The sequence below is a fragment of the Mustela putorius genome, unplaced genomic scaffold (assembly GCF_011764305.1).
Source record: "Mustela putorius furo isolate JIRA1106 unplaced genomic scaffold, ASM1176430v1.1 tig00003858_pilon_pilon_pilon, whole genome shotgun sequence".
Classification (NCBI taxonomy): domain Eukaryota; kingdom Metazoa; phylum Chordata; class Mammalia; order Carnivora; family Mustelidae; genus Mustela; species Mustela putorius.
The window spans coordinates 40950118-40965450 of NW_025422010.1; the positions used below are offsets into that span (position 1 = coordinate 40950118).

The window sequence follows — 15333 nt, forward strand, 5'->3', positions numbered from 1 at the left end:
GAAATATTTTCAATATAAAATGGCAACCTAGAATGCTTTTTATTCCAGATGTTAAGCTAGGTTCATTTAAATCTTACTTTTTCCTGCTGCAGCTCAAACATAAAAGCTTGTCATTGCAAAGGGGGTCATTATTGGCATTAAAATCTTTATATGGCATAAAAGTGGGATCAAGAATGGTTTAGAGGTAAGGTATCTCATGAATAAAACTTGGTCAAGATTTAAAATCTGAGTCAGTTGTAGCTGAAGTTCAAGATACATGGTCTCAATGGAGTATCAGTCAGGCAGTGGGTAAGGCCTCTGATGTTTGCTACTTATCGTCAGAAAAATCTACATATACACAAAATCCTGCATAAAATCCCGAAGAGTTCTCTAGATTAATAATCTCCAGCTCAAAGTGACCGGAAAATTGTTTCAGTCAATACACACACATACACATGTATGTGTTTCAACTCCCCACACCCAATGAGCAGCCCCTCCTTGGCTGTGGCCATGGCTGGGACTCTCCTATCCTTTGCTCCAGACTCCTTGCAAGGTGGCACAATCTCATTGTCAATGATGAAACTCAAGGTCCTGCACAGCTTCCTCTGGTTTTTACCTCCTGGAGACCCAGGCTCTATCAGTAGGTGTGGGCTAGCATCTACCTAGCTTGTGGTGGTCCATTGTCTGCTCACCGTACATGGCAGTAGCTCAGTGGTGTTGACCGTGCAAGTGTGGCTCCAATACCTAATTTTGGACAGCTTCTCGAGTCCTCTCCATCCATCCACGTTCAATGCATTCTTGAATGCCTTGCTTCAATGGTATTTTGTCCATCCTCTTACTGCCCATTATTCAAAAGGAGAAAACCAACTTCTCCTTTCTCGGGGATCATCATCTTTCCTAAACTACTTGAAACACTTTCAAGCAATCTTACTACGTCTTAGCTGTAAGGTAGGTGCAGAAGCAGCCGACAAAATTACTGAAGACAGAAGGTAAAACGGTGGTCAGTCCCTATCTCACACCCCATTTACTCCATAAACAACTGTAAGGTCACATAGCTTGCCGCCAAGCATAGGACCATGTTCTGTGGATTAGAGCTTCTGCAAGGCAGGCTTAGTCTGTTGTGGCTTATCCCTGAACTTGTTACCCATATGTGATTCAATGTTCTTGCCTTCTAGTAATGTGGTTGATTTTAAAAATGCAATTGTCCTCCTCTGTGCAAACCAGCATGACATTTGCTTTTTTACAAAATAACCGCTAGTTAAGCCATTTCTACAAACACTTCCCTATCTATTCATCATGGCAGAAAATAGCTTTTAGGTATGCCTTTGATTTCTTTCGGATTCCTACAGTTGTGAACTTTAAATTTCCACTTTAGGCTCATCTTTACATTTTGATGGAAAGGAGGAGTTTGTTAACAAGGAAGCTGGACAGCTGCATGCTGCAAATAGGCTCTTGAGGAGCAAATGAACATGGTCTTCACCTTGGATATATCAGGTGCTTAATATGACCACGCCAGAATAATGGTAACAGACCTGCTTCCAAACCAAAGGGCTTTCAATCTGTTTTGAAGCAAGGGGGAAGAAAGGGTTTGCCGAATGGGGATAAAGACCCAAACATACCACATACTTGTCTCCTAGCCTTCAGCCCCTTGATGACCATGTATAATTATGGACACTGGTTCTAGATGAGAATCTCCCAGGGCAGAAAACTAGCGTCACTAACAGGTTAATGAGCAGGCATGTTCCCAGGGTGAGGTGACAGTGGGAGAGGATCTCTTCCAGCCATCTGTCAAGTGCAGGGATGCTGCAGTCAATGCTGGAAGGTTCCTTCTAGACTGTTCATAGAGTTCTATGGGGTGGCAATTAAGTTGCACTTGTTTACATAAGTTTCTACCAACGCACCATGGTTGCTGAAGCCATGCCAGTCCCCGGGCCGTTCGAGGCCAAGCAGGGGCATGGAGTTCAGCTTCTGAGGCCCCTTGTTTTGCATCCTAAAGTGTGTCTGTTTTCAGTGCTTTGAAGAAAGCACTCTGCTAACCAGAAAAGTACTGATTCATCCCAGGAGCTGAGCTCTTACAAGGCACAAAGGAACAGGCTGATATAAAAAGTTATTTTAGAGTTTTCAATTACTTCATGACACTATAACTAATTATGAGTAAGCTGTGCCTTACTTGAGGTTTTTCAATGGAATCTTAAAAAAAGTTTGTTTTGTTTTGTTTGCTAACAGTCTATTTGGAGAGTAAATGTGAATTTCACCTTCTAGTGTGTTTTTGTTTGCAGCACAGATGATGTGTACCAGAGACCATTAATTTGGGACAAGCAGGCTCTGAAACAGACTAAAACGTGTAACTTACCAGCATGCGGGGTAGGCATATGTGTGTGTGTGTGTGTGTGTGTGTGTGTGTTGTGGGGGTAGTATCAAGCAGTGCTATCTGTCTGCCAGGGGAGGGGAGTAACTTTTTATATAAAACAAAACTTAAAAAAGATGAACTCTTAACCACATCATACTGCCAGGACGTGAAATACATACATGTCTTTGTTTCCGTATCATTTAGGGCACGGACAGCAAAATAGAACCCCCTCTTAAAAAAGATCTGTTTAAATTAAAATCAATTAAAAACAATGAAAACTTAGTCCCATAATAACATGGTAAACAACTCAAATGGCTTTTTCTTTTTAATGCTAGGAAAAATGTTCACCTTTCAATGGTGAAAGTACTGTTAACACAGGTAGAGAGCAAACAAGGTAAAAAGTGAAAGCACATACAGACACACACAAATATATATAAAAATTGACCAGAAATCACAGGACATTTAAGCAATGTTTTCTCTTAAGTAGAACTATTTTTTTTTTTGTACTTTAAATAGACTAAAATATTTGGTGTGGGCGGGGGAAGGAAATCAGTATTTCACAATTTTAACTTGAAAACCAGCTGCAATAAAGCCTCAGCTCATCATTTTAAAAAACGGAAAAAAAATGTGGAACCACGTCGTACTTCTGACAATCATAGGATTAAAGCTGACAAAGAACGCATCTACCGTCTACGTCACAGTGCACAGAGGATGCAGCCTCTGAGGACCACCACAGGCAAACGACAACAGGCTCTGCATCCGGCATGTTGCATTACAAAATTAATGCTGTATTAGAAAAATCTCACCTCCCGGGGTTGGTGTTCTAGCTGGTAAGCACCTGAGGGGTCGGGGGTCAGCCACACTGAGGGCACAGCTCAGTCTGGATCAGGACACCCAATGCCTCCACCTGCCATTGGCTGATGCATTCGGTAGCCTCAACAGAACATTCGCTGAGAATAAACACTACATTCTGGCTTCCTGAGCAGGACAGTCTGGGGAATGTAGCAGAGGACAGAGCATCAAAGGCCGAATTTTCCCTCAAGCGAAAAGAAATCCACAATACCACAGTTTTCTCTTACTGCTTAAAAGGTAAACTTCAGATCAGCTTGAACCCCATCAAGACAGGATTTGTACTTCCATACACACAGGTTCTGAAGAACTTTGCTATCTAGTTGTGTCTTCTCTGTTTCGTTAACCCCCCCCCCCCACCCCCCGGTTATCTTCCCTGGATTCCTAAGTGTTCGTCTCACCACCGCGCTGGGTCTTGCTGGTTACGAATCTCACATTCCACCCACAGCAAGAAGGGACTGGAGGACACCTAACCAAGTATCCCAAATGTTGGCAGCCCGAAGACTGTGAATGTAACGGCAATGATTACAACGTTTCAGGGAGTAAGGGTCAGTCACAAGAACACCTAGGGTGACCCCCTCCTCCCGGTGTGCCCAGGACTTCTCCTGGTTTGAAACGTCAAGTCCTGGAGCCAGGGAATGCCTCAGTCCCAAGGCCTCTGGGGGCCGTCGGGTCACCCTGAGCACACCACTAACTCTTCCCTTAGGATCACAAGGGAAAAGATAAGAATTTTCAAGAGCAGAAAGCTACCTATGAGGGCATCAGCTCAAAAAAATTTTTGAGGACACTTGCTAATGGCTAGCTCCTAGGAAGTCCACACATACCTTATTTAATGGTGTTGATTTTAATAGTCGGTAGTACCCTAAGCAAATTAGTGATCAGTGTATATAAACGATCACTCTTGAAACTTGTTTTCAGACAAGTCCTCTAAAGGTCCTTCTGGTTTTGTCCCAGTTATACAGTATTTCACTGAATCTTTTTTGAGATTTTCAGAGCTAAATGAATTTTTTTAAAAGATTTTATTTAATTGAGAGAGAATGAGAGAGAGTGTGAGCATGAGAGGGAGGAGGCTCAGAGGGAGCAGCAGACTCCCCACCAAGCAGGGAGCCCAATGTGGGGCTCGATCCTGGGACTCCAGGATCATGACCTGAGCCGAAGGCAGTTGCTTAATCAACTGGGCCACCCAGGTGCCCAATAATGCAGTTTTATATGTCTTTCCATCTTCTTTTTTAGGTGAAAACACTCTCTGCCAAGTATTTCCCACATTCTTGCTTCATATATTGAAGAGACTGCCAACCGGAGATACTCCCCTCAGATTACAAAGGCCCTGAATTGTTACTTCTAACAGCATTCTGCCAGAAGGCCTGGCCTTGGAAAGAGATGGCAGAGTATTCTCAGATATGAACATTTTTATTTTGCCTACAACGCTGTGATCTAGTTCAGCACTGCTTTCATTTTACTCTTTAGTTCTGCTGGTTTTGCCCTCTTGTATAAAAACAAAAAACGGTTGGTGTCACAGCTTCACTATCACTAATAAAAAGATACAAATGTTTATGCCTTAACGGTCAGGGTCAGAAAAGCAAAAATGAAGCCTGAAGTAAAGTTGGTCTAAAAAGGGACCAATTTGGGTTCTGCGTTTTGCCACTGAATAGGATTTGGAGGGGAAAAAAAAAAATCATACCCATGCAGGTTACCTACTTGCTACATGTGATTATTTCCCCCAATTTTCACTAATCTGTATGTTTATTAGTTACACGAACCAACAAATGACTACATTCTTAAAGCCGGTACATATATTCACCGGAAAAGCTCCCTACTCTTATTCACCAATGTATTTTTTTGTTTGAACAATCCAAGAAAGTGAATAATGAGATTGACAAACATACTTCTCAAGGGACTTACTGAAAAAAAAGAAAAGCTCTTTGGGAGAAGAGACTTTAGTAAGACTTTTATCCCTACAGACAGATGCTAAGAATCAACTTTCTGCTACGGCATTGTAAAGGGTAGAACTTAATATAGAACCAGAAATATGGCAAGCTATCTAGTGACTAACAGTGTAAAATAGCCAAAAGCTTTAAAGCCACAGAGAGAAAGAAAAGTGGAGTGTGAGATAGAAAATACATAATGAAGTATTTTTAGAATTCTAAAACTTCACTTTCATCCTTTTATCAATAGATTATAGATTTCATGGTTCAATAAATTATCATCCTTAATTAGAAATTGAAAGTAAATGCCTAACCCCTCACCCAAAAGAGCAAACTGAAAATTCCGGAGCAACTAAGAGCTTTTTTTTTTTCTCTCTCTCTTTCTTTTGGAGGGTAGGAGAACATCACTTTCCAGGAACTGTTCCGAAGAGAAATCTAAAAGTCCTTTGTCTAGCATGCATGGATCCTTCTCACTGCCATCAGCAGCGGCATTCTTCTTCCAAGGGTCCTTATATTTCAACCAGGGGCTGAAATTTGGGGTCTATTATGGATCTTACAGCAGGAAACCAATCAATACTGAAGTTAACTTGGGCTAACACACTCTGGTCAGATCCTCTGTGAATCAGAGAGGACCCAGAGAACTTTGGGAAATCCATTTCTATTGAGCACAGCCAAGAAAGTTAGGTCTGAATCACCTTCGGCTGCCCATAACTACACGAGAACTTGACTTGGTGGTGCTACTTCCCACAGTATCTTAAGCAGCTTAGCAATCTTTAACCAAGAGGAAAAGAATGGGAAGAGGCAATCTAACATTGAAAAAAAAAAAAATCCTAAACTAGTACCTTCCAGAGACCACTGGCTAGATAATGATTTAATGAATGGGTGTCTACTGCAGTTCTGATGCTCATGAGTTCCAGTTATGATTCTTAATTATCAAGCTGTCTAAAAATGGCATTCTAACTGAACCACCAAATCACGACTTGGCTGAATAAATAAATTACCCTGAAGATCTGAAAGGAAAATGTCTGTAAGCCAATTAGGGAACTTTTACAGAGATCTGAGATTTAAACAACAGATTCATTCAACGGTGTTAAAATATGAGCAGATAAATGACCCCCACTGTTCAGGTATCTCGAGGAGTGTGTATATATACATAAATCCATACATACACGTTATATAATTTATTTCCTACTAAAAAGATTTAAGGCAGTTATGCTATATATAAAGTTACCTAAAATATCCAAGAAAAAACAGTTCCTACTCAAGAAATTACATGAACACTTAGACAAGTTCTTATCATAAAGGCTATTATGAAGCTGTCTACATCTAGCATAGCTGACATTTCCTGGTTGAGGCTCCAAACACAGGAATTCCACTCCAAGAGATGATTTGTCCTGCAGTCCCCACTCATAAAAGGTAGTCTGAACAGATAAAATGTTTGTGAGAACTTGAAAAGAAGATATTAAAGGAACTCAACAGTAGGGTTCTGACTACCTCTAGAGACCATAAACCACCATTGTTACTCTTGATTGTACTAAATACAATCCAAAATGCTCCGTGGTGGAAATGGGCTAGTATTATAAGAAAATCACTGGCTGCAACTGCTGGAGAAGTTCCTAATCCTAAACATAACTTGAAATAGAATTCATGCTATTTGTCCGTCACAAAGACATTTAACTGGAGAGAAGTTCTGAGCCATTTGTAAGATGTGAAATGACGGACCAAGTAGGAACAACATGAGTCTTCCCGGTGAAGAAATTAGGACCCTGGGTAGGAAAAGCACCGTCCTTTTTGGTCTTCCATAAAGATCAATGGAGGGAAACATTCTGATGTCTGCAGATAAAACATGGTTGGCAAGGAAGAGGGCGACCAGCAAGACCACAAGAGGTACATTCTGTTGGGGGTTGGGGGGAGAATACAATTCAGTTGATGAGTATCAAGAATTTAGCAAAGCTCATGAAGCAAAGGAGCTGGGCAATAATTTGCCATGTCGCAACATCGAGGAGTTAGATCAAAGTAAGAGAAAAGATCACGTGTCGCTTATGGCCACAGACTACTTAGTTATTTCAAGAGATATGGGGAGATGGTGTGGAAGGGCACAGTCTGTGTAGTTCTAATATACACCTACTAAAGTAACTGATCAGAAAGACAGATTTTGAGTAAGGTGAACATCTTCTGTGTTACTTTATCATTCACCATCGACCAGACCAGTTGAGTACTGAGTTCTGAATAAATGCTCCAAGTGTTTAATTATTTAAAAAAAAAAAAAAAAAAAAAGACAGATCTTAAAGGTATATTTGGACAGCTTTTGGAAGAGGTAGAGAAACCAACTGAGCACGTATAATCTTTACTTGATTTCAATTAGCAAGAGACCAGACTGATTGTTTTTCACCTTCAAAGTCTTAGTCTTGATTGAAACCGACCTAAAAGGCACAAATAAATTGAAATTAAAATAATTTTGACAAAGGAGAAAATTCGTTAAGTTTAAAGGCAGATGAATCAAGCAAAGCTGATCTGGTTTAAGGTTAAGAAAAATGCTAGATATTAAATAATTTGCAATTACGTAATTAGAATACAGAATAAGAGTATTGAATAAGAATATTTAGCTGTCAAGAAAAATTAGGGAGATTTCCTTCTGGCAAAGTGGCAGGTCCTGAGAGAGGCGTAAACCCACAGCTTGAGGGCCAGGACTAAATCCTAGCTATCTTTTTATTACTCAGCACCTAGCACCGCATCAATAAATGTTGACTGAATGAATGGCTGACATAATGTATAATTAGTGTAACTGGTGTAGTTTGAACCTCATCAGGAAGGTTCCCTGAAGTAGGAGAAAAGAACACAAGCAGACTTGTTTCCAAAGGTGGGCCGAAGTCCACTCATGTATCTTAATCCTAAACAGTGCTTACACAAACTTTTCAAAGTTTTTTTAAATTTTTTTTTAAATCTGTAAAACTCTTTTTTAAAAAGAAATCTATACAGAACTCCATTACAGGATGGAAACAAAGCTGCCACTTGAATTGGGGACGTCAATGGGGACGTCACCAGCCTCCAATTCCCTACGGTGGCTCTGGATGGACTGGACTGCAAATCACCATCCATCTTAGGAATGTAATGGAAAACGCGTTCACTCAGTTTTCACGTGAGACCGAGAAAGTTACCAGCCCTGTGGAGGGGCAGTTCTAAATAATGTTGCTCATTTAAACAGAGACAAAATTCAACATTGAGAACTTATCATTGAGAAGAATGAAAACAACCCCAATAAAGGGGGGGAAAAATCAACAAGATTTAAGCCACAGTAGACAAAACAGAATTCAAGAAATAGCATCTTCTAAAAAAGCATGTAAGATTACTGAACACCAGTGGAGTCAATGGCTCGATGGGTGTTAGGCGCTCAGTGTAACAGGCATTGCCAAAGAGCCGAGACCCAGTTGACTATTCTAAGGAAGAGCCCCGACATAGCTGGAGACAGAATCACAGCTGGAACTCTGTCACTGGAAACGGCTCCACGGAACACCTCCATCCAAGACTCATGGCCAGGCCCTTCTGCCTCTTTCAAACCTGTTCTCTACCCCCAGAACTGTTCCCTGACATCACCACAAGCTCTCAAGGAAGCTAAAACCTTTCAAAGGGCAGAGGCTTCACTGGCTCTCTCCAGCCAGCCTGACAGTGGTCATACCTGGGACAAGGGAAGCTGTCTATCAAGTAAGGCCACTATATAAACTATTGTAAATTAAAGAACCCTTCTGGTCCCCAAGTTTAGATCTGTGAAGAGACTTCTGGGCAAGCATTAATACCTAATGATGAGCTGCCTTCACAATGAACCCTGGCATTTGATGCCGTTCTCCTTGCCAAGAATGCCAGTCTCCCGGGCTCTCCCCATGGCCTGCTCCCTTCTTATGTCGAATGTCAGTTCAAGCACCACTTCCTTAGAAAAGCCTTCCCTGCTATGCTCTACCACAGTCCCCTGTTTACCTCCTTCGTAGACAAATGAGCTAATTAAGGGTTAGAGTAACTGATGTCTCAGCCATGGCCGGGACCGGATCTGACTTGTTCACCTTTACCCAAAGCAAAAAAAGTTCCCGGCACACGTAACAGGTGAACAGTTAACTACTTGCTGAAAGAATAAAAAATTGAGTTTGTATGAACACATACATGTACACACAAATACAGGAAAATGGGGGAATACCCAGTAGAAAACAATCAAATGCTGAGAGTATTGAAAATGATACCGGTAGAGACAGCTGAATATGGTTTCAAAGAACAAGTACCAAAAGTGTCTATCTCCAAAAATCTGAAAATGTACTAGTAGGGGGTCAGGAGTGGCAATTTCCCTCTTGTAAAGAGATGCAAACGAGAACTGTTTAAACTGCAGAGTCAACATTCCATCTAAAGATTATCTGCCACCAAACAGACTACCAGAACGGACTACCAATGTAGCGTAGCTTCTGGAATCTCCTCTGGCCACACAGCCTAAAATGTCCTTGGTTGTAATATCAACCACACATTTAGGATTAGTTCAGAAGACCCCAGACTGTAGGTAATTATAAGCTAAAAAACTCGCTAAACAGCTTCTCCCCCAATGTTTAAAATTCTGAATTCATAATTATGTAAAATAACAGATTTTTATAAATTTAATACAACATACTTTAAAAAACAGATGGCCCTTATCTGCTGATCATACCTCAGCATCACTTTTGTAGGTATTTTGCAGAAGCAATTACATTTACAAAAGGTCCATTTCATAATACAACCTGGTAACGAACGCAGAAGAAACTCAGAGAGCACTAGGTCTGCTATTGAAATATTTTAAAAGAGCTTTTAAAAAAGAGTGTTTTTATCTATAGACCGGCTTTAAAAAAAGGATAAATATACTGAAGTCATTGTAGCATATCCCTGAAAATGAATCTACTGCCATTTGTTTTGATGAGGTGTCAGGATAAATCAGCAGACTGCTTGGTTACACGAGTCTATTACTATCCACGGAAATCTGTTTTAAGACAAAGGGACTTATCCATATGAACTCGTACTGTGCTCCAGAACTAACTGGTGCTGGCAGTATTGGAGCCACCATTACTAGTGATGGATGTCATGCTACATGGTTTTGGTATCAGGGCAAAAGTGGGAATGGAAGAGAGGTCTGGAAAGATTTTCTGCAGTTTCCGTATAGTGAGATTTAGCAGTAAATAACACAAAATGAATGTTTAAGACCCACTGAACACATTAAGGTCAAGGATTTCAAAAGTTAATCCACTTTTCTTCCCCCAAGGGTTTATTTTTGGTAAAAGGCAGAAAAATTAGTTTTTCTACAAGGGAAATCTGCTTCTAAATGATAATTTGAAAATCTTGATATATATTATATATTAAAAAAGACACACAAAAATAACGGAGAAGTGGGAATAACAGATTAGGTACTGTAACTTTATAAAGGCTTGCCTAATTCAAGAAGCAGCACACACACACCTAATTTATGCAAACTAAACGTGTATATGAACAGCACAGTACTGTGATGCTGGATCATGACACATTACCTGTACACAGAGCTACTACTGGTATTAACAAACCTGTGGGACACTCGGTTTTATGCCCAACGAGACATCAGTTAAGTCTTTAAAATCTTCTCTTTCTCCTATATGGGAGGGTATTTCTAGACACTAATTTTCCCATCTAATATTCGAATATAGGAAACCGATTCCACAAGGTGCTTTAATGGGTGAGACCTCAAGTGCTGTTTTCTCTCTTGAATTTTTGGACAGTGAACAGTCCATGGGGACCACACACAAATACTATGACAGAAGAGTTGGTACACTGAGTCTTTTGATGGGACTTGAGTGGTGACGAAGCCTTATGACATGCTCGAGCAACGCACTGAAGGAGATCCCATCTGAGTTAATACTTTGTCCAACCACTGTAGAGGTCCATTCAGATGAAGCTCAATCCAGCAAGGAGTGCTCGTTACCGTCTGCCTTCTATTCAAAAGAATACAAGAAAAGAATTATGAAATTAAAAGAACAACATGGCAGTGTTTAGCGACATGCATTAAGAATTTAGATAAATTAAAAGGTTGTATATATGAAAACCTACATTCTTTTGAGCAAGTATTAAGTCAGGATAGCTAGTACTTTGAAAACTATTTAATCCTCAAAGTCTAACAAAATACTTCTAATGATATATATATACACACACACTTTTTTGCTTCTAAAGAGATTAACAAAAATATTCTTTTCTCCTCAAATTAAAATTAGGAGGGTGACCTGACTACTTACCATCCAAATTGAGGCACCTTTAAGAGTGAAGAGAGTCACTAGTAATAACCAGGCCAGGACAAGAGACACAAACCAGGACCGTCCCAAGCAAACCAAAGACACGTCATCCTAATTTATTAATCAACCACAGAGCAGATGATACTCAAATACCAAGTCAAGTCTAAATAAATGGAACAGGGTTCAAATTTCAAGCATACCGAAACAAAACAGAATTCTGACCAAAGCTTTTCATAGAATGTTGAGAACTCCGAACAGAGTTCGGCATTCCCTAAGTCAATGAGCAACATCCCCATTAGGAACATCGGGCAGGCTTGTGATAAGAAACACCTCTGGTATTTTGACATGATGGGACTGTGGGAACTACAAATTGTTCAATGACATCCTGTCACTTGCACGTACTGATTTGAGTTCTGTCTTATTTATTATATACAATAAGTTGGGGAGTCTGCTTGGTTCTTCAGTATGACAGCCCTTCAAACATGACAAAAGGCCATTATCAACTCTTCATCTCCAAGTGACACATGCTCAATAAAATTTAAAACTGTATTTCAGAGGATGTGGTTTCCTATAGCAGATGGTGTCAGCGCCCCACTATACTCTTCGAAGTTTCCAGTGTTCTCTAGCCAATTTTCAACGGCGTGTATCTGACTTTCTGTGCCGGAGAGCTCCTCTGCTCCAGCCACGTGTGCAGCAGACTACAAGTGTTAGGAAATTCACCTCCCCGGGAGCAGCCCTCAACCAATGACACGGGAACTGCCATTTAAATGCCAGTTTCCTTTCCTTCTGGGTGGGAGAATTCTCTATGTTCGTTACTGTTTCCCACATTTTCCTATGGGAATAGCTCTAATGACCCACCCGACTTGGCATATGGCTTAATGATGGTTTTGGCTGCCTTCCCTCCCCTACCTCACTTCCCTACTTCCTCCTTCCTTACCAGGGCTTCCTCCATTTCCTGAATAAACTCCTTGCATTTGAATCTGTGCCTCAGGGTCTGAGACATACGCAGAGACATGCTTTATGCGATTGTTCCTAAACCACGACACAGAGAACATAATACCACAGTCTCAAATCTGACCCACATAAACCCACTATCTTGTTTTGATTTAATAGCATACTTTGGTTTATGCAGCTTAAAACTGCACTGGCACACTTGACAAGTTAACTCACGTTATCCAGGAGGCAGAGGCAAGATTGCCCTTTCTCCATCTTCCCCTCTGTTCTTCCTGTTGTTCCTCAGAGAAAGTTCCTCCTGCCTTCTAGCTCTCCCTCAGATCAGGCCTTCTGCGGGCTTTTGCCAAGATCTCTTTTAATTCTGATTCTCCCATTTGCTGAATTCTGCATGCTTCTTAGTTTGTTTTCAATCAGATCATTTATTACTAATAAGCTGAACCTTCTGGGATAATTCTTGATCCCGGCCATTGAACGGGGGAGTAGGTTTCAGAAGGCTGTCACTCTTCTTATGTGGCCACAGAAATGTACCCAAGACATTATTTATTCCCTATTTACTCCAATACCAATTCACTTAACTCAGATATTTTTCTCACTTATATATAAATTCTTTGCACATCTGCATTTCCTACTTACTATGCTTTCTGATCTTTATACTGGCAAACATGCTGGTCTTACAGAAAATGAAAAAATAGTTTTAGAAATCTAGCCATTGGCTCTACCTCCTCAGCTCCAGTGTCATTAAGGACAAAAGGTTCCTGGCAACCACTAGAGTTCACAGATACAGAAGTACCTGGCGTTATTCAGATCTGTAAGTGTCAAAGGCAACTAGTTTATTAACTGAAGTAGATGTGTCTCTAACTCTATACCAATAAAAACATACTGTATGTTACTGCTTCTCATAATCACAGGTTTTAAGTTCTCTCTGGGCTGAAGAATGGCAGAGTCCACAGTGCACAGAGGGCAGCACCTCTCTCCGCCAATTACAACTGTCCTTGGTAGGAGAGCCACCAAAAGACATGGAGTTCCCCCCGCCATCTGCAGTTCATGTTTAGTTGCACGAAATTTCTACTACCAGGTCCTGTAATATTCTCATCTCGTGAAGAAAAAAAAGTGTGACCTAAATGCCTGGTTATCAGATGGTACCATTTGAATCTAATTTTTAGTATCAACTCAAGTCCAAGGCAAAAAGCCTTTAAAGGCATCACATCTCAAAAGGGAAATGATTAAATGAATTATTCTACTAATATAACTGGGACAAAATAATGACAAGTCTTCATTCTAGGATATAAATATGTAAAACAATATATATTTTTATAGAAGTATTCAACCAGAAGAGCTCAAGTTTCACCCTCTCAAGAGGCATACACCTCCTAAAATTTGTTGAAGATAGAGAATCAAGTCCAAATGATATGAAATTTATTTTGAAGGGCCCAAACTGCCAGAGAAAGAGAAATACTACTGCTATGCTGTATGAGTATCTTCGGAGTCAGGCACTCAGAGAGTAGCAGTATGAGCCGCAGAAGGACTAAGTATTTTACTTATAGTTCTAACCTTAAAGATGCTAAGGAAGTCTTCCCTTTCTGATGTGGAATCCCATGCACTGTTTAGTTTGGCAAGAACCTGGTCTATCTTATCCCCTGATGACAAATTAGCTTCTGTAGAACTCAATTATGTAATTGTTACTACTATCCTTGGAGAGGGTGTTAAGAGTCAAGAAGAGCTTTCTTCAAGTCCCAACTCTACCACTCACAAAGTGTCCTTGGGCAAATTATCAAATCTTTTCTAAGTCTACTTCCAAATAAGTATTAGTTTGAACCATTTAACATACCACACGGAAAACACCGCCCAGGGCCGGCCTGACACGGAACAAGTACGCCCTTCTAGCTACCTCTTAACCTTACATTCAACTGGTCTCAACTCAGCCGTCCAGCCATACTCCTCTTGACCTTCTGTACTCCAGTCAAACCAACTGCATTCTAGGGTCAAGACAGTAGTTTCCCAACCTCTCCTGCCTACCTCAAATGCCATGCATCTTTCAGAACCTAAAGCAGGTGACCCCTCTACCAGAAGCCTTCCCAGAGCCCCAGTGAAAATGTTTCTCCTTGAGTGAACGGACAGACGCCTTCAAATATACTCTTTTAATGCCATCTGCCACCCTGATCACACTTCTGCCAGCATCCAACCAGGTTTTCAATCTGTCTTCTATAATGCCAGCACAGGCATTTGGAGAACTTGTGAATGCCCAGACCTCCAAAGCCCTTTTGTTACTTGGCATGTGCTCTGCTGACTGCATAACCTTAAGGAAAATCGATACATGGGAACTCTAGGAGATGCAAAGAACGGAAGAAAGAAGAATTACATTGTGGAAATTTAAGAGCTGAATATGTATTTCATACCGGTATTCCGCTCCCCACCCTTTCACAAAACTCATTCTTATGGTGCACATTCTAGTTAGCTGATACACGGCTTCAAAACCCTGATTAACGGACTGAGCCAGAAGAGCAGCAAATTCCTGGTTGTTGAAGATCTTCAGATTACAGCCTATGATTGAAAACAGTAAAAACCGTGTAAAACGAGTATCATTGTAAGACAATAATTTCAAAAGGGCTACAGATCTTAAAAAACAAGCATGCAAATTCTCCCCCAAGTCCCAGAATTAACAATAACTATGGCAGCTCAGCAAGTCGATGGGATAGGCTGACTGACACTGGTGCAGCATACCTGGTGGGATTTTACACACGGTTGCAGGGTGCCAGCCGTATCTCTGATTACAGTTGGGGCTCTGCACAAAGATTGCACTATCACTTAGGCACTCGGCAAAAACTTCTCCACCGATGTAATATAAGCGCACTCCTCTTCCTAAAACAAAATACACATGGGATTAGTTATAACATTTCCTGTTTTTAGCATAACTTTGGAAGAGTCTCTTCTTGGACGAGTACTAAAATGATGGAAGCTATTTTGATAACCTCTTCCACAGCGATGCTTTTCTGAAGCCTAACTTCGAAACATACCA

The 15333-nt window shown here is 40.7% G+C and overlaps 1 protein-coding gene across 8 annotated transcripts in view; it reads right to left on the reverse strand.

The window, feature by feature from the left end:
* Nucleotides 1–10336: 10336 nt before the first annotated feature.
* Nucleotides 10337–15333, reverse strand: part of SMAD2 (SMAD family member 2) — a 75064-nt gene continuing 70067 nt past the window's right edge. For all 8 annotated transcript variants that reach the window (XM_045065604.1, XM_045065603.1, XM_045065602.1 and 5 more), the window contains 3 exons: nt 15039–15176; nt 14714–14858; nt 10337–11069 (listed from right to left, as the gene is read on the reverse strand). In XM_045065604.1, coding sequence (XP_044921539.1) covers nt 10946–11069; nt 14714–14858; nt 15039–15176 — 407 coding nt within the window. In that variant the 3' untranslated portion in view covers nt 10337–10945. The remainder of the gene's footprint in view (nt 11070–14713; nt 14859–15038; nt 15177–15333) is intronic.